Source organism: Leuresthes tenuis, unplaced genomic scaffold, assembly GCF_036924035.1.
Source record: "Leuresthes tenuis unplaced genomic scaffold, fLeuTen1.0.hap1 SCAF_4, whole genome shotgun sequence".
Lineage (NCBI taxonomy): Eukaryota > Metazoa > Chordata > Actinopteri > Atheriniformes > Atherinopsidae > Leuresthes > Leuresthes tenuis.
In genome coordinates, this window is record NW_027325358.1 from 17,119,622 (window position 1) to 17,144,908 (window position 25,287).

At 39.5% G+C, this 25,287-nt stretch overlaps 1 protein-coding gene and 1 long non-coding RNA gene across 2 annotated transcripts; one reads left to right on the top strand and one right to left on the bottom strand.

The window, feature by feature from the left end:
- Positions 1-5,910: 5,910 nt before the first annotated feature.
- LOC140305044 (uncharacterized) lies at positions 5,911-8,528 on the bottom strand. Its single transcript, XR_011915315.1, has 2 exons — positions 8,199-8,528; positions 5,911-6,212 (listed from the first exon to the last, which is right to left on the bottom strand). It is a non-coding gene; the product is annotated as an uncharacterized lncRNA (long non-coding RNA).
- A 2,267-nt stretch (positions 8,529-10,795) lies between these two features.
- Positions 10,796-25,269, top strand: marchf1 (membrane-associated ring finger (C3HC4) 1). Its single transcript, XM_072384868.1, has 7 exons — positions 10,796-11,198; positions 18,499-18,549; positions 19,041-19,114; positions 20,281-21,099; positions 21,250-21,430; positions 21,516-21,660; positions 24,220-25,269. The coding sequence occupies exons 1-7, from the start codon at positions 11,112-11,114 to the stop codon at positions 24,540-24,542; spliced, it is 1,680 nt and encodes a 559-aa protein (XP_072240969.1). The 5' UTR covers positions 10,796-11,111; the 3' UTR covers positions 24,543-25,269.
- The last annotated feature ends 18 nt before the right edge of the window (positions 25,270-25,287 follow it).

Sequence of the window (25,287 nt, forward strand, 5' to 3'; positions counted from 1 at the left end):
AGCAGCAGGACACTAATGGACCACAGAGCTCAAAATAGTCGCAGAGACTTTGAACAAGCATCTGGACCATCAACTCTGTTAGCCCTAAAAAAAAAAACAGACAAAAAAACACCAAGGTCATGTTTTTTCTTTTTATTATCATCATTATTGTAGTGGCGTGTGTGTGTGTGTGTATGCGTCCGTGTCATTACGTCTTTTGAAATGTCACTTTTATTGCTTTATGGTGTTTGCAAAAATGCAGCTCGAAGCGGCAGATTCCTCATGGATTTGACTAGTGCACAGACGCACACACACTGTGGTACACACACATTCATCGTGCCGCAAACACTCAGCGGAGGTATGTAGTTTGTTCCTTTGGCGAGCAGCTCTTAGCATATCAGCTGCTATTGTCTTTTAAAAAACTTTAATTTTCCCAATTTAAATATGCTAATTCGGTCTCAATTGTCATTCACAGCCACCTGGTATTCTCTGCCTTCTATCTGCTGCCAGACCTCTGTTTCACTGTGTCTCTCAGTTTGTCTGCTCTTCATAACAGAAGCTGGAGAGTCGTGCCAAATTCTCTCACCAGGTTTTCTGTGTGACTGATTAGAGCATGTTGTAATATTTGCTCTCCCTGGGGATTATACATCTTTACAAGGATTACCCAGCCTTCTCAAACACTCCCCCAAGAGAGAGGCACAGACTCACTCACACAGGCTAAACTCTAACTAGACTGCTACAGAACTTTTTCCAGGGCTGCAACCAATATCTTAACCTCAGTCTAGAACTTTTAGTTTATGAGATTTAGGTTTAGAGGCGGGATTGTTGGACATTTCCTGTATCTTCATTGTAACTGACTTGTTGTTCACTCTATCAAAGGTCTTAAAATTATAAAGAAAATTGGCCATTTGTGTCTGAAATGATTAATCATTTAAGCATTGTATACTCTAAAGATTGTCTCTTTACAATGATGTAAAAGAAAAAGCCCACTCTCAGTTTGCAGGTGATGTCCTTGCTTCATAAATGACTTAAATGTTTAGGACATGCTCAGAATTGCTCCAGATAAGTTTTCTCCAGCTACTTCTCTTTGCTATCAGTTCATTGTGTCCATAGCTGCCTGTACTGGTAATCAAATACTTAAGTCTTGTCAGCTTTATAGTCAACCTTTGCCTCACTTCTTCTGCCGCTCCAATACTGTTCCCGATATTAATCAAAGTTTTAGTATTTCACTCTACTTTTTGTCGACAGAGTATTTGTACAGCTCTTTATATTCAGACTATGTTTTATATTTGAGGACGTGTCAGTTGAGTTTCTGTAACCAAAAATATGTTATTTTGTATCATTCGAGTCACAGCTTTTGTCCCTTTAATTGATTTAGTCTACAGTAATCTGTTTAAATGACTTTTTCCATGATAAACATTTGAAGAGTGGTTCCAGCTTTTCAAATACAAATATTTACTGGTATTTTCTTCGGTATCTTGGCAAAGTGAATATCTTTGGGTTTTGTCAGTTTGTCGAATATGACTTTAAACTCTTCGAGCTCTCACCCTTGATCAGCTGACAAGGTAAAAGGTTGTGTCAGGGAAAAGCAGGCAGTCATCCGTTCCAACCTTAAACAGTCTTTCAGAAAAGTTTTTGAGTATACCATGATCACAATTTCCCAAAGACCTTCCTACTTAAATATGGAGCTGAACTCAACAGGCACAGTCAGTAATGAGAATAGTTTACATGAAATCAATAACGTACTTTATATAAGGAACCATTTCAGAATGATTTCTTTTGAACCTGTTTAGTATGTTGTTCACATTTCAAATAGATTTTTGTGTGTGTGTGTGTGTGTGTGTATGTGTTGGGGGGCGGGGTGCTCCTGTATTTAAAAAGCATTTGGAGGAGATGGTTAGACTGCAGATCTGCTGTTACTGTGAATGTTACAGCATTCATGAGTAGCTGTGATCTTTATTACTGTATTACTGGAAACTTCAGCCTATGCTTCCCTCCTGAATTTTTACCTTCTTCTTCCTCTGCCAACATCTCCTGACCAGGTTCCACAGATAAGGAACTTCCTCTCTGATAAAACTCGTTAAGAGCAACAGTGCCTCATAAAATGTTATTTTTCCACACCTATGTACACAGATACACAGATATCTGTGTACATAGGTGTCATAAAGGCATTGTCAACCACAAACCTTAGGATGTGATCTGTTCTATTCCAGGGAATACACATGGGATATGTTCTCTAAATATTTTGGACCTTACTAGAGGAGTGATACAGTCACATGAAATAAATATTAGCAGTAGTGCCACAATACTTGTCAACAAAGTGTTTTTTTTTTATTTGTTTGAACAAGCAGACATTTGATCTTATTTGAAACACTATTCACTAAGAAATAAATGCATATTCTTCTCTAGGAAAAGTTAGCTCAGCTGTAGCCTTTCACCACGTGTGTTTCATTAACTTCTACTAGTCTCTGACATCAGCTTTTGATCACTGCTTCCTGCACAGTTCATTCAGCTGTAAGATATTTGAGTTTTTTGTGCATGTATTGCATGCTTCAAAACCCTGTAAGAAAACATTTTATATGGTTCTGTTTTTTATTGAGACATGCTTCAATCTATTTTTGTGTGTGTGTGTGTACTTCGGATCAGACTCCTGATTGACTCCATTGTAGCGACAAACCTACATCAATTAATAGAAAAAGCAGTGATCACATTAATGATGCATTTAGAAAATAATTGCAACCCTTTTTTTTTTTACCCGTCTGGGAAAATCTACATTTTACTTGGAATCTTAACCTTTTTAAGTTTTACTTACAGTCATTTTGACTTTCAAACTCTCATGCAGGTTGACAGAGAGGACAGGTTAGTTGGCAGAGTGACTATCAAATGATAAAATTGTGTCATGGAGTCTGAATGCTTTTGGGTGTAGTCCTGCAGTCACTGTCTGTGTGTGTATGTGTGCAAGTGTTGATTGTGATCTGATGGGTCAGTTCGTTGTCCATCGTTAGATTGATAGCAGGTCTGTTGTCATACACCCTATAGTCATCAGTGCTAATCAGGGCTGCAGCCATCCAGAGCTTAATTACTCTAAATACCCTTTATCTCTAATTGTCCAATGCATTTATACACAGCTGTGCACACCCAATGTATACACATTAATTGGACCATTAGTCAGATCTTTTTTCCCTGAAATTTCTTTAAAACGTTCGAATCTAACAGTTAATTAACTTTGTCTTTATTCCAGAACTTCTCCTCCTCTCTGTCAACAGCCAGACGGCTGACTGCAGAGGAGTGACGGAAGGCTCAGAGGTCGAGGGGCAAACTCAACAGGGAGCGGCCTCTAACCTCCTGGACGATGCCCCACAAGGGTTTCAGGGGCAACAGTTACTTGGATTGTTAAACCACAACTCAGACACAGCGGCTTCTCCGGACACACAGGGTGTGGTTTGATTGTTTTGAAGAGTAGCGTACGGATCCCTCTAGTAGATGGCAGATGAAGACTGTAGATGAAGCTAATGAGCAAAATTTTCATTATCCATGAAAGGGAATTTGTGGTGGGCTGCACGGTGGTGTGGTGTTTAGCACCGTCGCCACACAGTGAGAGGGTTCCAGGTTCAACTCCCAGCTGGGGCCTTTCTGTGTGGAGGTTGCATGTTCTCCCCGTGTATGTGCGGGTTCTCTCTGGGTGCTCCGGCTTCCTATCACCGTCCAAAAACATGCATGTTAGTTTAATTGGTGTCTCTAAAAAAAATTGTCCCTCGTAAGTGTGACCGTGTGTGTGGTTGTTTGTCTTGTTCCTCTCTGTGTGGCCCTGTGATGGACTGGCGAGGAGGTAGTCAAGAAATATTGGAAATCAAGTAAAAGAAACGAGAAATATTAACTTCACTTTGAATTGATGAAAAATCAAAACACTCCTAAAATGATAAACTTGTTTACAGATTTATACATGTTCTTCCACAGCTGGACATGAGCTTTGTTAAGGGTTAATTCCTGACAAACTGCTATCCAAAGCATTACTTTACATGTATTAACAACTTTCAGTTTTCTTGTCCATTTATTGACTGATTACACCAGACTAAAGAACGTGCTCATTAATGATCATACCTAATTGTTAATTGGGGATAAGTTTACCTTGATTTTATTGAATAAATCAAATGTTATTGAGATTGCATCAAGAATGTGTACAGGAACAGTATGGGAAGCAGTTTAGATTTCAGAGATTTCTGTCTTTATGGTTTCTGTCGTGCTTGTTTGTTGATCACTCTCTGCTTCGTGTTTGATGGTTGGGACTTCTTGACTTCATAAACAACTTCCTCTAAAAGAGAAAAAGAATAAGCTGCATTAGAGACGCAGACATGTGTCGCTGCACGTTTTGAAACAGAGGATGACTGTACCTGGCTGGGCGTCTTCTGGCTGAATGCAGACTGAGGCCAGACTGAAGAGGGAGAAGATGACGAAGGCTATGATGATGAAGGTCAGCTCAAAGCCATTGAATGGCACTTCCATCTACACGACTATCCAACACAAAGATTGCAGGTAAAGAGTGTAACATCCCCACAGTAAGATCCAGAAATTACAGCTACTAACATTTGCTAACAAACTGCAAAACGTTATATTAAAGAAGTAAGTATTTTACATCCGCAAATACAGGATATACAAGATATAAGATACTGTCGGAACATGAACACGTCCTTTTATTTTTTTTCTATGATGTGTTTAAAACACATTTATTAGAATTTATCTTAGTTTATTTTGTTTATATAGTGCCAATTTACAACTAAAGAAATTTCAAGGCACATTAAAGGACTCTCTTGACTTGATAAAGACTTTCCATCAAATCAGTTTCACACTTGGCATGTGTGTACTAACAGTCCAGTTCTGTTATCCGGAAGTCATTCCATACAAACTACACTTTAAATGCTAAATTAGATTTTTAACAATTTGAAAGAATATATTGTTTCGATTATCATTACATACATTATGTATGATATTGCTTTTGGGGCATGCAGTACCTGGCTGTCTCCACCAGAGAGCAGTACACGTTTTAAATTGAAATTTTTTGTCAATCTTTTGCTTTAGTTTCATAATCCAGGATTACATACAGTATGTTTACATTGTTGTAAAAATGTCATAAAGCAGAATAATTGTTCCTGGTCTGCGCATCGCTTTGTGGCTTAATATACCACATAGTCTTGAAACAAGTCCTGATTAATTGATCTATTTCGCGTGACCTCAGTAATATCTCCGACGGTGATAAATTATAGCAACGTTCAGAAATGTGCAGTGGTATCACAGTGTTGGAGACTAGCTGAAACTGAAGGATGAGCTCACATGAATTAAACAGTGATGAAATCAAAGAAGGAAGAGAAGGCGCACGAAACGTAGAAACCCCTCTGCACTCCAAATCGAAATCAGTTTTTAGTTTGTAGCATGAAGTAATCTTAGTGTGAAATCCTATGTAAGCAATCTTATGATAACAAGACAAATGTTGAGGAGAACTGTAGCGTGAATTAACATGATCTTTTGACTGATTTTCATGTTTGTTTGAAATAAATGTTTCACTGTTTCATTTGATTATGGCAAGACATTGATGGCCTGTTTTAACACACTTTTCTTGCTGCTGTATATGTAATAGTTAAGAAAGCTCCACCCTTTGATCCCTGACTAAAGTGAGTCACACGTCTCATTATGGCACAGTAATTTAAAAGCTCACCCTAATCCTACCAGTGCACCTTTTGTTTCTGACCTAGATTTTTAACAGCTGTCCCTGTAATAGAGAAGTGATACAAAGGTCTTGTCAAAAATAAGTCTGAGGTTTTAAGACTTACCGGAGGTAGAATAACAGAAGCTGCTCCAAAGTTTGAAGTTAAAAAACAGAAAAGCACTTATATCCAAACAATGAGGAATGAAAGACGTCAGGCACAAAGTACTGTCGTGTGGAAGTTTGTTGAAAGAGGTCTTTCTTTATTGAACTTCTTTTTACAATGTAGGCCACTCCCTTGTGCCTCATCCTCGAAGCAGGTAATACTACATTCAGAAACACAGCATACACACACACATACACATGTTCAGAGGTCAGCCTGTAAGACTTTGTTCTAATAGAAACTCACAGCGACGCACAAAGCTTTCTCATAAGGCACCAATATAAGATTACACTGTTGCCCGCTGAAGTGTCAGTCTCAGTCATCAGCCTCGTCACACCAACATCTCTTCATTTTGTGGTTTTACATTTGATTCTGCAGAGGATAAAATGGCATTACAGAAGATATTTACTTTGTTTTTTTCCCCCACAAATCATGTGTCATTAAAACAACGCTAAATGTTTTAAAAAATAGTGTAGATGGTGAAAAATGTCAATAGTAATCATAATGCAAAGATTAGTGTATAGAAATAGATTCTTTACATAGTAATGTTTTATAAATGGTTTATTTATTTCTTACTGATTTTAGGCTAATTTATTCAGGCTGTTGCAAAGGTCACAAATAAACCTTCATGTCTATGGTTATCAAACTAATAACTTTTTATTCAGTTAATGATAGTCAATTATTTTGAGATGCTGTTCATTTAAGATGTTAATCGGTCAGAAGAGGCGGACTCCTTGGTTTAATTCACAGATGCTAAAAAAAGAATCTAAAGCAGTTTTCAAAAAGAAGACGTAAAGAAAATGGAGTTCCCCAAACTTAGAGGAATCTTAATTAGTCTGTAGATATAGTCAAATAACAATGAAAAAAGCTCTTTGCTAAGCTAGAACTGCTTTTGATTAATCACTGATAGAAGAGAATGAGAACAATCTCCGGTTTCTTTTCAGCACCGTAGCCCAGCTGACGAAGAGTCTGAGCTCTGTTGAGCCATTTATTCCTTTCATCAGTCTCTCTTATCACTCTCATCAGTGATAATTTCATGAGCCTATTCACCAATACAATTGTTTCTGTCAGAGAGACTATTAATGGAATCTATCCCACTTTTAATTACTGATGTATTATCAAGGACAGCAGCTTTAAAAGTCTTTAGAACCTGATTTGTATTTAGACGAACTCTCTGAGCTAAAAACAGCAATAGTCTCTTCTAAACCATCAACACGTAGTTTAGGCTCAATCCCAACCAGACTGTTCAAGGAGCTTTTCCTTAATCAGCATTTTTACATTGGATTTAATCAGTCTTTGTTTCAGGTTGCTGTAATTAAAACTGTACTTAAAAAACCTACTCTTGATTCAGAAGTGTTAGCTAATTATCGACGTATATCCAATCTCCCTTTTATGCCTAAAGTTCTTGATAAAATAGTCTCAGTGCTGCATTTGATACAATCAACCTCAGACGCCCACACAAATGCAAGTCAAAACTTGATCATGTGAAAGAAAAAGCATGCAGTATAAAAATAAACCTAAACTCCTTTTAGATGGACTGAGATGAAGTGGAAATCTGTCCTGTGGCCAGACTGATCAAAATTATTCAAAATCGAGAGGAGGGAACATTTTGATATCAGTTTGATATGAGCTCTAAAGCAGATCACCAGCATCCATGATTGTAAATGGGTGCAGTAATGCACCTGACATGTGTAAAATGCACATCTGTGGGGATACTATGCTGACTGATGCAGACAGGTTTGATGCTGCATATGCTGCCATCCAGACAACGCCTTTTTTTGGGGGGGGGGGGTCTTGCTTATCTTTGGAAGAAATACTAAATCAAACTCCAAAACGTGTAATTTTCCCTAACTGTCTATTAGAATAGGACGACTGCAGTAAATAATCTAGGTGCTCTGCCTGCAGTCACCTGACTTGTGGCCTGTTGAAAACATTTGGTGGATTGAAAAGAAAAATCTGACAAAGGAATTCTCAAACTGCTGAGTAGCTGAAATCTTACATCAAGCAACAATGGGAAAACATTTCACGACTGGTCTCTTCTACTCCCTCAGTTGTTAAAAGAAGAGTTTATAGAGAACAACGGTTAAAATGCTCCTGCCCCAACAGTTTTTTAAACCTGTCACTGACATCCATCTCATTATGAAAATATTATGTTAACATTTGATTTGTTGCTTTAGTATTGCGTTCTGTTGAATATAAGTTTGTGATCAATCAAAAGGTTGACACATTCTCATATATCATATATGGTACTAGATACCTTATCATTGTAACAAAGCCAAAGGGAAATGACGAGAAAAAACCCAAAAAAACCATGAAATATGAACTAGACATTTGAGTTTGTGTGTTTTGCAGCCATACCATTCAAGCAAGGACAGTCCTGTTTACTCATCCCAATGAGGGTGAAGAGGGCAAAAACCAGAATGGAGAACATGATGGTTAAATTCTCGAGCTCAGTTATAGGAGAGGCCATCTACTTTTAATCCGCTGCCACAGCTGTACAGTGATAGACACATCAGTAAGATTACCTTCTCTCCAAAGGTTAGACCTCAGCTCATGCTGCATTAAAATCAAGGTTGAACACTCACCCAGTGTTTCCCGGAACATTTAGATGCTGACCATCACACATCGGTGTCATAGCACATGTCAAACCCACTGTATATTCTCTCTTTGTCCCTCTTTCTCTCTCTCTCTCTCTCTCTCTCTCTCTCTCTCTCTCTCTGTCACACTCTGGTAAAAGCTGTGAAGAGCTGACTTATATATCCCCTCTCAAATTCAAGTGAGATCATGTTAACAGTAATTATTGATGGGCCCTGGACCTCCGTGCAAGTGTGTGTGTGTGCATGTGTGTGTGTGCATGTGTGTGGGTGTGCGTGTGTGTGTGTGCATGTGTGTGTGTGCATGTGTGTTCACAACTAAAAACACCCCACATAAGATTAACGACTGCTCTTGGGCATTTTGTCTAAATGCTAGGAGTTAAGAAAGTTTGTTCCCCCTGATGCTAACATTGCTCTGAAACTTAAACTTAGCTTAAAACACAGATCAACCTTTGTGTCCTTTGGTTTTGGCTTCATCACAAAGAAAAGAACAAACGCACACACACATTTTCTCTCTGCGAATGTTAGAGAACTGAGACCTTATTTACCATGTAGATGGAATTATTTTATTTTTTTCACTAAACCACGAAAGTGTGGGCCGACTTCCTAAGTTCCACTGCTATCAAGTGGTATTTCTGTGATGTGTGTGAACATACGTATATATAAGTTTGAAGAGGATGTTAGTGCCCATGCAGATCTAGGTCACAGTTGTAACCACTTCTCACTTTAAAAGTGGTTGTACTCAACCAGAAAAGTTGTTGCTGAAAATGTATTGCAAAAACTGTGCTCATCATCTGCACATTACAAGAAAATCAGGAAATGATAATGTTTAAGTAAAATACATACCATATTCTGAAGAGGTTCATTGTTGACCGTACATTAAGTGCAAATTACAGTTAATGTGGGCAACACAGATAATTAGCAATCTGTCTGGGGTAAACCTGGTCCGATTAGGAGAGATGGCGTCCATCCCGCTTTGGTAGCTGCAGCTCTCATATCTAGAAATATGGCTGAATTTTTTTAGTCATCCAAAAACATGACAACCCAGGGTTGAGACCAGGGTGCAGAGCTGCAGTCTTATGCGCTTCTCTGCAGCTTCCTGCAGACCACCCAAATGCAATAAATCAAAAAGCAAAAGAGGAAATAATCCTAAAAACCTTAAAAAAAAAAAAAAAAGAAAAAAAAGATTTCTGCTGTCCGAGTCTCTGTCTTTAACTTGCATTATATTGATAGATTTTGTCTTGCAGACACCTGACTGCAGCAGGAGGATCATGCAAGCATGAATTGCAAGCATCAACTCCCTCTAATTTTTTTAACTTTCACATTCTTCGAACCACAGACAGAGAAGGAGGACTGTCAGCTATCTTCAAATCAGGGTTATTAATCAGTCAGTTGTTGTGTATCATCCATCATATCTTAAAGATCTCATAGTGCAATATTTTAGCTCAGCAACTTTTTCTTTATTTGGCTAATGTATGAATTGGACTGATTTGGAATTTAATGGATTGGATGTGATTGGAATATGATTGGATTACAATGAATTTGATTGTAATTGGCTTGAATTGGATTGTTTCTTTGAAGTGCTTTGAGATGATATTTGTTGTGATTTGACACTATATGAATATAATTGAATTGAATTCCAGTGATTAAAAATGGAGACTCATTGTCCACTACAGTTCACTTTTAAATATAATGGAGTGCTCTTCTAGACTGTTGACACCAAATATTTTTTAAACCTAATTCAAAATGGTGTAATGATGTTTTTTTTTTAAAGATAGATAACATTTTTTACACAAAACCACCCAAGCACACCAACAAGAACAACGTTCAGTCCACCTCTGCTCTTTAGTGATAACTTTAACTCCCCCATTTTCCAGTTACATCAATCATAATCCTCCTGAGCTGAGACAGTTTACAATAGGATTACACCCTCACCACCCACAAACGCTCATGTGGCTTGTAGCTGGCTCCAGTCAGAAAAGTCATGGGACTCTATTTCTTTAGCATGACAGAAGAAAATGGGTGTTTTAACATCAATCAACACATTGTTTCATATCAGGATCTCTGCAACAATTGGGTAATGTGGGTGCGTGATTGAGTGAGTGATGTCCATGTGCACAAGTTGTGTAAGCTTATTAGCTACACCACTGGTCAGAGGAGGAGATTGAGGTTAGTCTAAGCCCTAATCCTTGTGGACTTTATGCTTGTTATACAGCAAGTGCAACAAAATCCTGGCTCCGCCCCCTTCAAGAGAGACACACATAGAAGCGTACATCATAACAACATACCGTTTCCCTGCCTCCTTGTTTACTGTTCAGCCCATCTGAACTCTTCCTCTCATGTTTGTGTCTTAGCAGGAGGAACAGAGAGAAGAAGAGGAAGTGGTGCGCACTGTTGAGTAGTTTCCCAGTCGCCATGACGACCTCACACCCCACCATCTTCAGAGCTGTCCCCGTGTTGCCACGGTGACCTGATCCCATTCCATCTCTGTTGCTCTTCATGATCCGGATTGAGCTGATAAAGTAGAGAAATCTGGGAGTGGCGTCTTATTTCTCTAAAAACAGCTTGTGAATGGGACAGCGGATCCCAAACAGGGACACGGATTCGAGGACAGGAAGGCGTAGCGGGCTGGGAATGCTGCGGGAGTAGTACTGGAGCGTTGCTTGGAAACAGCAGCATGCCAGTACAACAGATAACTGTGGTTCCAGCAAAGGAGACAGCTAGCAATGGCAAGAGTGCTTCTCGCTCCAAAGACAAGAACGAGGTGAGTTTCTGACCTCAAAACTGTTCTCAAACCTCATGAGTTCCCGTGAATGCTGTGTGCATTTGTTTTTGTCGTATTTGTCATTAAAGCTTAAAATCAGTGATAAGCTGTTCAGTTTTCAGACGTTTAAAATTCCAGATAAGTTATTTGTGTTGGCAGAGGGCAGAAGTCATTTGATTGGTCCTTAAGTGTTGAACTTGACTACTTCAGAAGAGGTTGCATATGTGCATATATACAGTATATATAATTTTATCAGGCTTCAGTTTCTTCTGATATATGTGCTTGATAGCCCAACCTCAAATGATGCCTCCCATACTACATAAAAAGTGTCTGATTGTTTTTGCAGAGTGTTTTTCTGTGGCGGTAGGGAGGATCTAATCTAGATCCCAAGACGAGATCTGAGGTCATCAAGCTATGTACTGGAACCAAAAAGTTGGGTTCTTTAAATCTATATAGTTTTGATTTCATGGAAGAGGTTGAATGGTTGTTATTATCTTAATTTAGATTCAGATACACTTCTGAAACTGGGAATTTAAATGGCGTCTGATTGGCAGTTAGACTTTTGTCTAACAAGATTTTGTTGTTTTTTCTTATACAGCAGTAAGAAGATACTGATTGGAGGCTTTTTGAAATGTCTATTAATCCTTTTTCTGACAGTTACATAGCAGTTGGCTGTGATATCTGCAGGCTTTAAATACTTACCATTTTGAATACTTGTTATATCCAGAATAACTCTGAATAAGCAAACAAAGTTAGATACAAGCAACACAGCTACTTAGAATAACTGGCCCTCTGAGTTTGTGATCACTGCACTTCCCAAATTGTGTTTTGCAGAGATCAAGATGTATTTTTAAACGAGCTAAGACGACTCACACCCCGCAGAAGATTTCCTGTTTTGAATCCTGCCTTCCCTCCCTTATTAGCTGACATCTCCTTGCTGTTTGCAGTCTGTAAGAAGGCAATAAATGGACCTCTAGTACATGAACAGATTTACCACATCAATTTTCTTTTTTCAACGGTAAACATTGCAGCCTTTTTAAATCAGTTGTAATTATCTGTCTGTAAAATCATGAGGCTGAAAAGCAAACCAATTTGCAAGAGTCAAAAGCTGCAGTTCCTCAATTACCATGGTAAGAACTTTACAGCTGTAATAAACATGTCCTTCCATCTATCTTTCGATCTTTTTCAAGAGGAGAACTGACATTTCGTTAAAGTTGCATTTTGTAAACGACATCTCTTCTCTGGCTATATTATAAGCAACATTGAATTTCATTATCATGTCTGATTCCTCACAGCTTCAGTTTGCTGCTGCCAGACATAAAGTAGGGCACTTTGTCAGACAGTTGATGACAGACAATGTGTTTCTCTTAGACTATATGTTTTTTCAGCATTATAATTCTGCACGTTGATGCTTCAACAACAAAAACATTGTTTTCTCAATCTGCAACTGATGCAGCACATCACAATAAACATCTTATCGTACCTAATGCACAGAAATCGGGCTAACCAGAACTTCCAAAATATATATATTTTGGCCTTTTTATTTTCAGTTGGGTCTTGCTCCGTTTGTCTCGTGCTACCTTTGAAGCTTGGCATGAGTAACTGTTTGGCATCTTATCAAGGACAGGGAGAGGGACCTCCCCTACTTAAGTCTCGGCTAGAGCTTTCAGAGATAGCTGTAACAGACAACACTCAAATTTCCACTATCAATACAAAAAATCTATCAATACTTCTCTTCATCATGGGTTACCGTAAGGCTAGCCTGTTTTTGTTTTACTGGCTGCTTGCATGTGTCTCTCAGTTTCACATTTAAATAGCATACATATCAGCCAAAAATAATCTTGACAGGTCCTTCTGTTATTCCTTCCCTCCTGGCAATGCATAGACTCTGGAGATGATGCTCTGCGTTGATCAAATGCTGATTGATTTAAAGTTAGCTTCAGCCAATTTTACAACGAAGAGGATGTGTGCTGAAAACCATTAAAACCAAAGCACAAGAGACAAGCTCAAGCAACAGCCGCACTGGTACATTCATTATCTAATTAAGATTATCTAATAACTAACACTTACCTTCACTCCACCACAAAGCAAAACTTTTAAAAAAAAATTTCATTATTAGTCTGTTTCCACAGCAGAGCAAAGCTAAATGAACAACAACAGTGTTAGCAAGACCAAGAACAGCCCAAAGCTTAGATAGTTCCATGTATTTATGAGACTGCCCCCAAGTAGCAGCAAATATTTTAACATGTGTACATATCTTTTTAAGGCACCAAAGCAGCGTATACAGAGGTCTATGATCAGCGTTTTAGGCACACAAGTGCAATCAACAAAAAAATGAGTCGCACACCAAAGATTTTTGGTCGCATGCACGACCAAATCAGTCAAATTCTGGAGCCTTGATAGATAATCTCCCTGTTCTGTACGAAGCTCACCTGTTTGTATTAGGACTAAGGTTCTTTCTCAGACCCATCGCTTAAACATAATTTTTGACTGTGAAAGACCAAGATTGTGATGGAGAAATTTTCTCACTGCCCACAAAACCAGGGAAAACATCTCTGTCAGGACAGGTCTTTTTTTATAAAATGTATGATTTATTCAGGTTAAGTCAGTTTTATTTATGTAGATCAATATACCAAGCACAAATATGATCTAATGAACTTTACAGGCTGTCAACAGGAAAAATCCTTGATTTTCAGCTCAAGCACATTTTTACAACTGTGGTATATTCTGACCATATATCCAGGATTTAAGATAAAAGGCTTTCTGCACCTGAAAAAAAAAGAAAATAATTCTAAAACAGACTAAAAGTACAGCTTGGATTTTTGATATGAACAAGAGTACAAGTTTACATTGAGTGTTGCATTATATGGGAGTGGACAAAGAAATGTTAAAATGATAAATATTGATATTGTATTGATAACATAAACATGATACAATCATGAAGGATTTTGTTGTGACATTGTTGTGAACTGATGACATAATGTCAGACCTTGCGATTTTTTTTGGTTGACTGCCTTTTGTCCATAAGCTGTGATAGTTCCTGTTATTCTTACACTTTCTCTCTCCACCTGACTACAATCATATCGTGCCTGTAATTTATTCGTCAAGAATCGACTAAATGGTCTTCTTGATGTACTGAAAATCTAATACTATAAGAGCCCTCTAACACTGGATTTGTAGACAAAAAAAGATGCCTGAGTTGTTCTCCTAAAGGCCTGACATCCTTTTTATATCCTCTGTATATATTAATATTTTAGTGATGTGTCTTTCACAAACACAATATTCGATGTCAAAGCTGGGACAATAAAGATTGACTGTCAGAGTGAGAATCTGTCTCTTTGCTTTGTTAAGTTGCCATGGAGATGCACACGTCAACAAAAAAACCCACAGCCCACGATGATTCAGATTAACAGTTGTGACTCTTATTTTCAATTGATTGCAGCTTGTTTACAGTTTCATCTCGTTAAAGACCAGGTAGAAAGTGTGCAGCTGCAGCATCATGGTTGTTTTTCTAAATTTGGCTGTAGGTTTTTCTGACCATGTGCCAGGGTACAGAACCAAAATATATCCCTCAGTCCACGCCACACCACTTAATCCCCTCTGCAGAAACATGCACATGTTCTTCCCACAGACTCACTGGAGTCTCTGCTGCACCTTAGTCAGAGTTTCAGCAGAAGGGCAGAGGCTCAGGTAAGTGACTGTTAAACCTTCGCTCAGATATGTTACTTTATAACTGCTGAGTCAGTTAAACAGGATTTAGCATGATGAACGTTGGGTTATGGGATTTTGTGATTTATTTTGTTTATTTCTTGCATTTTGGTCCAACCATCTGCAGTGGTTGTTCAGAATTGGCAGCTGCAGGCCCTTGCTTGCATCTTACACCTCTTGTGCTCTTGGTATAGGTCACTTTGGATCTAAAATAACTGGATGGTTACATGAATTTGGGGCTTGAAATATAGGCTCAATAACATGAAAACCTGTGGGGAGAGTGAGAATGAGTTATAGAAATGTATGTGTTGTATGTTCTATGAACACGCACATCTGTGATGCATTGTGTGAGTGTGTGTGTGTGTTTTCAGACACCTCTAATATTCAACATGGTATTTACATATATGTTTGATGGGCAAAATGAATGCAAACGTCTTTGTCCAGCATAGATGTTTGCTTGGACATATCATTTTGACTTTGTTACCCTGTGGTGGTAGCAGGACTGAATGGAAATGCAGGGGCAACAAGCTGTCGTTAGCTTTTGTGTAAAGTATAATGAGATTTATTTCCCATGAACTTTTTTGTTTTATCAGTTCTCAAAGACTGGAGGCAGGAGTAAAGTCAGTCTGCTGTCCTTTGAAGACGTTGTTTCGGTAACCTTTATGTGAAACCTTTATGTGAAACCTGTAACTTTTTTCAGGTTTTTTTTACCTGCGTCTGTGGCAGGCTGTCCTCTTATGCTTTCAGTCTATGTTCTCTGTGTTTAATACGTTGTAGCACAAGAAACATCTCTAACAGACTCTTGTCTGTTTGCCCACAAATTTTGAGTGTCATCAAACACTCACTGACATTAGAGAATAATAACAGAAAACAGCAGCTTTGTAACTTACACAAAGTTTGAAAAGTCTGCCGCTGGCCTCCATGTGAAGCTGATGCTGGGCAATCCCACTTAACCACACAAATGAAACCGAAATGGAAGTTTCAGTACATTCAAAATGAAAGTTTTAGTCTTGTCTCATGATGACTCATAACCGATCTGTCTCATTCAAATAGGCACCATGAAAATACAAACATGTGCACAAGATCCAGTGCATGTGTTGATCTGCCGTAACACATGGAGGAGACAGTAGAGAGGAGCGTTTGACTCGAAACACGACTGCTGATTTAAACGTGGCTATAGGAAAATCCCTTGATCAGCTTAGATGATACAGTCTTCTGCTTGTCGGCCTCACTCATGATTTGCAGTGTCCCCGCAACTGTGTCCTCATGGGGGCGGATACACACAAGCTCTTTTACATCAATATTAAAAGAGAAAAAAAAGAAATGAATGAGAGCATTTATCCTGCCCTACTGGTACTTGCACTCATTGTTACTGGCCATCCAGAACAATATTTGTATTCATTTTTTTTATCATATATCATCAAAGCCACCATCAACTATGGCTTCTTTTCCACCACGAGCTTAATGAAATCTTCATTAAAACTTCAAGAGAGATAAAACTTCCTCCTCCTGCCTGTTGCTGAAAATGTTTCCACAGCAGGGCTATGACTGGAAAGCAAACCCTTTTTATGATATGTCAAAAATACATTTTCATATTTGGTCTAAACAGCTTCCTGAACAATTAAGCCTGGAAGGTGTGTTTAGTCTTTAATTGTAAAATATTGTGGGCTGTTTTCACTGTGATTGCCATTAAAACCTGATGTGATTTATGAGTGAAACTGGGGATATAAGGATTCCATGGTTTGGTTCTCATCTTATCTCTTGAGACAACCTTTTGTTATATTTCTTTTTACTACTGGCATGATTTTGATCATTTGGGGGATTCACAACAGTGAAAACTCAACGGAACATCAGATGGTTGTTTGTATTGTGGATCTGGATAGTTTCCGAATCATTACACCAGTCGTGGATACATTGGTGACTGGGTTGGAATAAATGGGAGCTTGGAGGGCTACAGGCAGAAACTAATGAGAGCTGGACATCGGGATGTCCCCAGGCACTTCAGTGTTGCTGAGAGTCTTTGTGTAAAGGACCCATTTTGAAGAATTTCTCCACTTGTCTAGTATAGTCTAAAAACTACATGAACGGACAGGTGGTCACACTAATGAAAGGACTGATCTCTGATTTGCTATTTAGTCAAAATTTACAGACAAACAGCAGCAGTGAGTGAATGCACACCACAGGAAGGAGGAGTCTTTGAAATAATGTGCACTCTGCAAGGGGTTATTTAACTGCGGGCATAAAAAGACCAAGTTGTTCACAGAGGTCTTGGACATAGCCTTCTTATCATCAATGGAGTAGGGTTAGGGATGAAAGCCAAAGAAGTACTCATGTAAGATCAAACTTAAGAAAGATAGGACAGATAAAAGCATTTTGAGAAAGGTTTACTTTGGTTCATCTGTATTTTTTCTTTTCAAATAGAAGAGTTACAAACAGTGGATGCAAATCCCTTCAGCAGCCATAGGCTTGCCATAAATCCAGTTGTTTTAGGATTTAATACATTAATTAACCTTTTGTGAATTCAGAGACAATCCTGACCGTGCTTTGTCGGCTTACATGCGGTTTACATGCAAACAGATACTAGACATACTTGTCTCAAAGTATGCTGGTGTTTTGCCTCTAGAGTTAACAACTGACCGATCAGAACAAATTCTGAGAAAACTATAGATTTTTATATATACAGTATATATAGTTGATATTTCTATATTTAGATGACAAATTACATTAGTTTCTCGTGAATTTACTTGCTGAATTCACCAAAAAATTGCAACCAGAGGATATAACAAATCATGAACTAAATCAAGACCCACATGTACTATAGAAGACTATCTTCCAGCCCCTGGCAGGCAAGGTTTGGGGAAAATAACTTGGTTAATAACAAGGTTCATTGCTAACTCCTAAAGTGATGCAGGGAGGGACTGTGGCCACAGATAGTGATGATTAAGTCTATGGTGTAACAGCTGAGTTGAGACGATCAGCATCCTGGCAAGTTCTGGAAAATGTGCCTTAAGTTGACTTTAAATAGCAACACATTGCAGAGCACCATCATGCTCATGAAGCAGAACAACCAGGTAATAGGATTGCTGGCTTTAGCTCAGGCCACAGTGAAATAGCAAGAACATGTGACTTCTGATGCTGGATTTTAAACTGTAAATGCAGAAGGATCAATCAACACCCAGTACTGTAGACACGAGAGGTGTTAAAAGCTGCTTAGTTTAAGTAACTTTTGTTTTTTATGTCTACACCAGATTCAGAACAGAAGCTAGTCCAATGTGTCTGTTTTTGACTACTTAAATAAATAAATAAATGAATAATTAAAAAAATTAACTTACATTTCATAGATTTCTCACATTTTAAAGTGGAAGCATCAGCAGAATCCATTTTAGAATCTATTTATTCATTGCAGCCCTCAACTTTAACGGACATAAGTGCAGCAAAGTATTGTTTCATCATTCTTTTATTGTTATTCCTGGTGTAGTGTGCCAGAGTAAATAAAACCCGGGCCACAGAGCTGCCGAATGTCATTAAAGCATCACATTAGTTTTTGTGTTCTTTGGCTCTAATGATTTTCTGTCTCAATTTCTCCCTGCAGGGAAGGAAAGCACCTGGGCGCTCAGGAAGTCGATCCAGCAACATCTCCAAGGTAACCATCATATATTTAAACTTAAAGGGCCAAAACCAAGGTCACAGTTCACAGTATATGAAATGTCTTCTTTTGATGAAACACTGTTTACAACACATAGTGTGAGGTAGTTTTTAGTGCTCCGAGTACACACTGTTGTATGTTGTATGTACTGTTGACTCAAGGAATTTTTAAATAACTTGTAAGCATTACTAATGTAAGCTCTGCATGGAAGGTTAAATTATTCTAGCAACTCTCTCAAAGAGTCAAAACCTAAACAAATCCCTTGAGTTTTTGTACATTCTAGTTTATTGTTTTGAACTGGAAACCAGCAAATTAACTTAACTTATCTGTCATGACGTTTATATGATATCAGAGAAAATACACACACACACATCTATATATAGACTGTTAGTTAGTCTCACAGAAATTGTACCGAATCAAATTTTTTAGCCGGACCAACAAATTCTGTATTCTGAATAGTGCTAAATAGAGGGTGTTTGATGTTTCAGGCCAGTAACTCTACAGCTGGACATACTACAGCCTCAAGGACATCATTAAGTCCATCCACTCAGGACATATGCAGGTAAGAAAGCTCTCTTTTTGAAGAATTAAGGCGAATTAAATGTCAAATATGCAAACAAATATCTTTGTTAAAGCCGAGAACAGACGGAGATATCTGTGATATTACCATGCACTGTTTAAGGTCTACTCTCTAGTGAGTGGGATGTTGAATTAGAATGGCCCACTGCAACCTTCAGGGCACAACAAACTGAAAATGGATGCCGAGATTCACAGTGCAGTAAATAAGAGGAGGATAATTGATTGCAGAATTAGTATCTTTCAGAATATGAAGCACCGATTGCATCTGTAAAGGCAGGCTCAGTCCTTTGGCTTCGAGGCTGAAAGAACACTGTGTTCATTAGGAGCATTGACACGTGATGTGTGTGAGCGTCTGAGCCTCCATTTGTCACTTATCATTCTCTTCTCATTTCATATTTATTGAGTACTGGTGTCACTGACTCAGTTTCTATTTTTGTGTCAAATTATTCATTATCTGTTTGCTAGGAACAGTCAGTCATGGTTGACATCCTGTGTCATCTTCTACAAAAGATGCACTAAGGACATTAAATATTATGTTGTTCACAGTAGGAAAAACTGTTTCCACTTCCCATAAAAAGAATTACGTGACAAGGCTTAACAGAAGAAATAAAATTCCAAATTTTTTTTGTTTTTTTGTTTGTATCCGCAATTGCAGGAAGCAGAGGTCTTATTTACCAAGGTTTCTGAGGTATTTATGGCTCATTTCAGGATGGACTTGAACTGAATTCCCCCAAAAAATAAAAGAATCACCTTCAAGAAATTCAGCTAGATTATTCTGTTTTGAAATTGTAGATATCTCGTTAATCCTAAGACTTTTGTTTGCCTTGAAAACACATTCTTTCAGAGCAACAGGGCTTAGAGGTGATGGTGCTGTTGAATTTGAAAGGTTACTCATCAGTGCTCACACAACAAAATTGTATTTACCTGCATAGTTTTGTAATGGAGGAAGAAATTCAACAAATCGACAACTCGAAACTTGAGTGAAAATAAACTTGTATTAAGTTCACCATTTGAGTGCATCCAATCAAATTTTCTGTCATTCTCATTTATTTAGTTTCACATTCAATTCTTTTTCACATATGTATGCTCATTTCCATCTGCATGTGTGTCTGTGTGTGTGCGTGCCTGTGTGCGTGTGTGTGTGTTTAGTCCTGGACAGCTGACCCGTTTACAGGAGGATACTTCTGAGTCACACCAACACAGAAAGCGCGCTAACAATACCTCTGCAATGACAGTCACCAGCACAGCTCTGAGCTCATCAGCTCAGACCCAGAAAAAGCAGGTCAAGAGGCGTCATCGCCGCAAAAGGAGCAGCTGCACCACCTTGGACTGTGTGGAATCAAACGGCAAACAGGAACAGAGCGACCGCAGTCTCAGTTCTGACCGCAGTGAGCTGGGGGAGAAGAGGGAGCGCTCCTTCAAGAACCGCAAGGAGCTCCCTCCCAGGCTCCGCTGCTCAGGTGCCCCGCAGTCTGAATCCTCCACTGAGGACGAGGCATGGCGTGAGGCCCGCAGCTGGAGCAAGGAGAAAGCCAGAAGAGCGCGACGCCGCAGTGTAAGCAGTCGGGAGAGGGACGCAACAAATGGACGTAAAGGAGGTGAAGAAAAAGCAGAGATAATGGAGCTGCAGTCAGTGGACTCAGATGAAAGGAAGGAGAATCAGCCTCTGGTGGAAGATAGCGGCCTTAAGAAGCGCCACAACATCAGGAGCTCAATCAAGAGAGACAGCGATGTTTCACAGAGAGAGAGATCACGCAGCAGAGAAAAGGAGAAGAAGAACTGCAAGTCAAGGAGCCCAAAAGGCAGTTCTTCATTGGCAGAAGACGGCGAGGAGCTCATTACCAAGAAATACCAGGAGAAGGGGTCAGGAGGTGGGGACATGTCAGCCCCCACACAACAGAAACACTGCAGTATGAATGGGGGCACAGCGCAACCTTGCTCGGATGATTCTGAGCTTGAGGTCTGCAGGTTAGTGTCTGAGTACCAAACATGTAACAACATAAAGCTTATCCAAAAAAAATCAGTGGAGAGAACAAGAGGGAGAATTTATAAAACCTGTAGAGGCCCCACATTATTATTCTTCCTGATCGTATGTGTTTATTCTGTGTGTGTGTGTAGGATCTGTCACTGTGAGGGGGATGACGACTGCCCACTGATAATGCCATGCCGCTGCACGGGAAGCCTGAGTTTTGTCCATCAGTCGTGTCTCAACCAGTGGATCAAATCCTCAGACACTCGCTGCTGCGAACTCTGCAAATATGACTTCATCATGGAGACGAAGCTCAAACCTTTGAACAAGGTATGCAGACATGCTTACTGAGAGCTGTAAACATCAAGACAGGTGGTGCAGTTTCCTCATCTTTGTCTCCATCCCTGTTTTCCAGTGGGAGAAGCTACACATGTCGAAGAGTGAGAGGAGAAAGATCTTCTGTTCAGTGTTTTTTCACCTGATAGCAATACTGTTTATGTTGTGGTCTATCCTCATTCTGATCAAGAGAACCACTGATGAGATCAGACTTGGGAGGAACGGTCAGTATTTTTCTATCTCCCCTTCTCACATACCAGAGACACACAGAAAGAAATGTGTAACCCTCAATAGCTTTTATTAAAGGCTGGAGCAGCTTCAAGGTACCCTGCAGTGTTTTTCTATATATTCTTTTTTTTAAACTCACTAATTTAAAACTATCATCTGACTAACATGGGTTTTGAGTTTTTGTCCACACAAGCTGTTAAAGGAATTCTGCTGTGGGGAGATGCAGCAGACATTTTTATTTAAAGTTGAGCGACATTATAGCGTTGCTGTGACCACCTCTCCAACACTGGATGTTTTTTGTGCTTAGGACTATCCTCTCTTATACTGTCCACTGTGCAACGGTTGTGTTCATTAATTAAAACGGACAGCCGAGGGTTTGCAGTGTGATTGCTTTGATATCTGAAAATAAGATGATTTGAGTCTCCCATTAACTTCAGCATCAGAAATGTGCAGCTAAAAGCCGTCGATCAAAGCAGACGCTACAGGGTACTGTATCTGCTGATGCTGTATCCCAGACAGTTATATTTTTAAACAGGTGCGTGTCAGCTACTAAATGCGTGTAAGAGTCTTAAGCCCGCAGACTTGCAAAGGTTCTCCTTAACCTTTGACATGACATGCTAATTATAGCTGGTATTGACCGTTGATGTTGAAGAGTTAAAGACACGCTGTCCTCAAGATGCTTAAGTAGAACAAAATCCTGATGCAACTGTTTATCGGTCTCACCTCCATGTGGATGTCGGAGGACGTTATAAATCGTCCACTAACTGTAAAATTCGTGGTCAATACTCCACAGGGTACCTGCAACCTTTCATCTGTTGATCTTTACACCTGTCTGACTCTGGCTGTGTGACTCTGAAGATGTATTTTGTTTCTTTCACGTTGCTCTGTGTTTATGTGTTTCCTCTAAATCTAGAGGAATGTGTGTGTAGTGGAGAGTATACAGTGCCAGTCAGCAAAGGTTTGGACACACGGTAGGTGTGTACTGTACCTATCCATGTGAATGGCTGAAAAGCCTTTTGACTGGTACTGTAAAAGTCTCGTTGTGGTCATCCATAAGTGTCCCTCTGCTCTGTTTATATCCTAGAGTAAACTTTTAGCAGTTTTAGATATGTGGTGTTCTTGAAGATTTGTATAGCAGTCTGTTGTCATTTGATTAGTTAGCATGTTAATGCACTCAAGGTCTTGAATGATAACCTTCAATACATCATTAACAACGATGCTCTCAAAAGGCCAGACTTACTGATTTGAACAGATTTCCCATGTGCTTACTTGCCACCCATAAACTTGTAACCGAGTTAAACTTGGGTGTTGCATATGTGTACTCGCCAGCTATGAATTACGTCAACGTTTTTAAGGAAAAGTGAACATTTACTGCTGCTGAGTTATATTATCGGTGGGATTTTTCAAAGGTCAGACATAAAAACCTTTAAGTCAACAGCTTGCAAGTCAATTTCAATTTCATTACGGAGTAAAGTTTGAGACACTCGAGTTCAGCAGAAAGGCAGAAAGGCACCAACACACCCACCTAGACTTACATCCAAGCAACTGAAGACATCTCTAACTTGGGCTAATGTTAATGTTTATGAGTCCATCATCACAACAACGGTGTGCATGTCAGAGCTGTGAGAAATGTCCACTGCACTCCAAAAAGAAAAGTTATGCCCATCCTCATCTGCAGTTTGCTAATAAGAATCTGAAGAGAAACCTTCGGCACAGAACGAATCTGAAGAAGAATGAAGCTAAAGTTTTGGAATGGCCAAAACAGTTCTGACATCAATTAAATGGAAATGTTGGGGAACTATCTGGGGCAAGCAGGAAACCCAACAACAGGGTTGAAGCTGTTCTTTGTGGGCTGAAATTCCTCTGAGCTGATGTGCAAGACTGATCGGCTTGAAATGTCAACTATCAGTCACTGAAAAGAGGTCAGATACTGACAACAAAGTTCTACAACTTGTTGCCACTCACAGCTGTGAAATACAGACCATTTTCCTACATTTATAAATCTAATACAATCTTTTCTTTTGGTCTCGTTTAGTTGGGTTGTTCTCATCTACTTTTAGGAGTCGTGCCAAAACTATGATGTTGCTTTTGGGCACATTTATGCAGGAATGCTAACAATTGTATGAGTTCCCCAACCTGTCAAGCACCACTGCAGCATAGCTTGACAAACAGGTCACAAACAGGTTCATATTTTGATCTAAATTTGTTCTTCACATCATTACCAAATTGAAAATAGACCCCTCAGTGCTTCTGTACCCTAAATGTTGTGTTCAGTGTGGTGTGTTGTGATGATTTAGGACATAAAATTAGATGCAGCAGGTTGCACAGTTTACATCAATGTATGTCGTGAATGATCGTGTAGAACAATTTAACCCAGAGATCAGAAAAATTTTAAAGAATTACACCCAATCTTGATTGCAGAGGAATTATGGAGAGTTTCACTTGTGAAGTACTATTCGCCGCAGGGTAAGCTCAGCTCTGCACACACCACCATCACGATTCCTCACACTGGCTGCAGGTTGACTGATGGCAGCTGTGCATTTGTGTCTCCCCAGGTGTGCTGGAGTGGCCCTTCTGGACCAAGCTGATTGTGGTGGCCATTGGCTCTACAGGTGGCCTCATCTTCATGTACATCCAGTGTAAAGTCTACTTGCAGCTGTGGCGCCGCCTCAAGGCCTTCAACCGCATCATCACCGTGCAGAACTGCCCCGAGAAAAACCTGCACAACCCTCAGGCTCGGCCCAGTGTCCTGGCCAACGGCAAGCATGAAACTGTGGAGGTTCCAGATACCCCGGGCCCTGTGCCGGCTCCTGAGGCTCAGATGGACTCTGATCAGTCTATGGAGGCTGCAGTAGCGCCGGAGCAAAACCCCGTCTGACTGACCCTCCTGAATGTTGAATCGCACCCTGCTCACCCAACAAAAACCAGCCGCTGTGAGCACGGTGGGATTTAGATTCACGCCACGTTTTAATGTTCTTTTCAGCTCCGGTGCTTGCTGGATCTCAGGATTGAACGGACAGGTTTAAAGCGTAAGAACTGACTCAGTCTTTCAGTGATTCAGGAAAACTGAAGGCAGAAGGGCTGCATTGATGTGAATGTACAAAATGTGAAAGAATGAAAAGAGAAAAGAAGCGAAAAGGGGCAAAGAAGACAAAGCCAGCAGCCAAGAACGTATATGAAGACTTGGATAAATGGTATACTGATGCCATTTTATTTGTATGCACTTTGTAAACCTGCACTGACTTAAGATGTGAAAATCCTGCGGAAACTATCGGTTGAAGGTCTCAGTATGCTTCAAGCAAACCTCACACTGCACAGCTTGTGACCACGTCTGAATTCAGAAATGTTTTAATTGTTCCAAATGACCCACGGAAGTGAGGCACGATGAGCTGTAAAAAAAAAATCAGTGGTAGATGAAGGGAAGGTTGATTAAGAAGTAACAAAAGTCCCTGTGCTGCTGAGCGAGAGTCGACACCCTGCAGATGCAACACGCTGCACTTCATACTGTGACACATCCCAGATGTCGGCATACTGCACTACAGCCACATCTAGTTTAGGCTTTTCTATTTTTCCATTATATAAGCAACAAATACATACAAATCATACCACCCCACCTCTTTTTT

Bases quoted from the DNA above. Each gene is read 5' to 3' on its own strand.
- marchf1 (XM_072384868.1), top strand. From the start codon at position 11,112: ATGCCAGTACAACAGATAACTGTGGTTCCAGCAAAGGAGACAGCTAGC. The intron at 19,115-20,280 runs GTAAGAAAGCTC...GTGTGTGTTTAG, and splicing joins TCCACTCAGGACATATGCAG to TCCTGGACAGCTGACCCGTT. The intron at 21,661-24,219 runs GTCAGTATTTTT...GTGTCTCCCCAG, and splicing joins GATCAGACTTGGGAGGAACG to GTGTGCTGGAGTGGCCCTTC.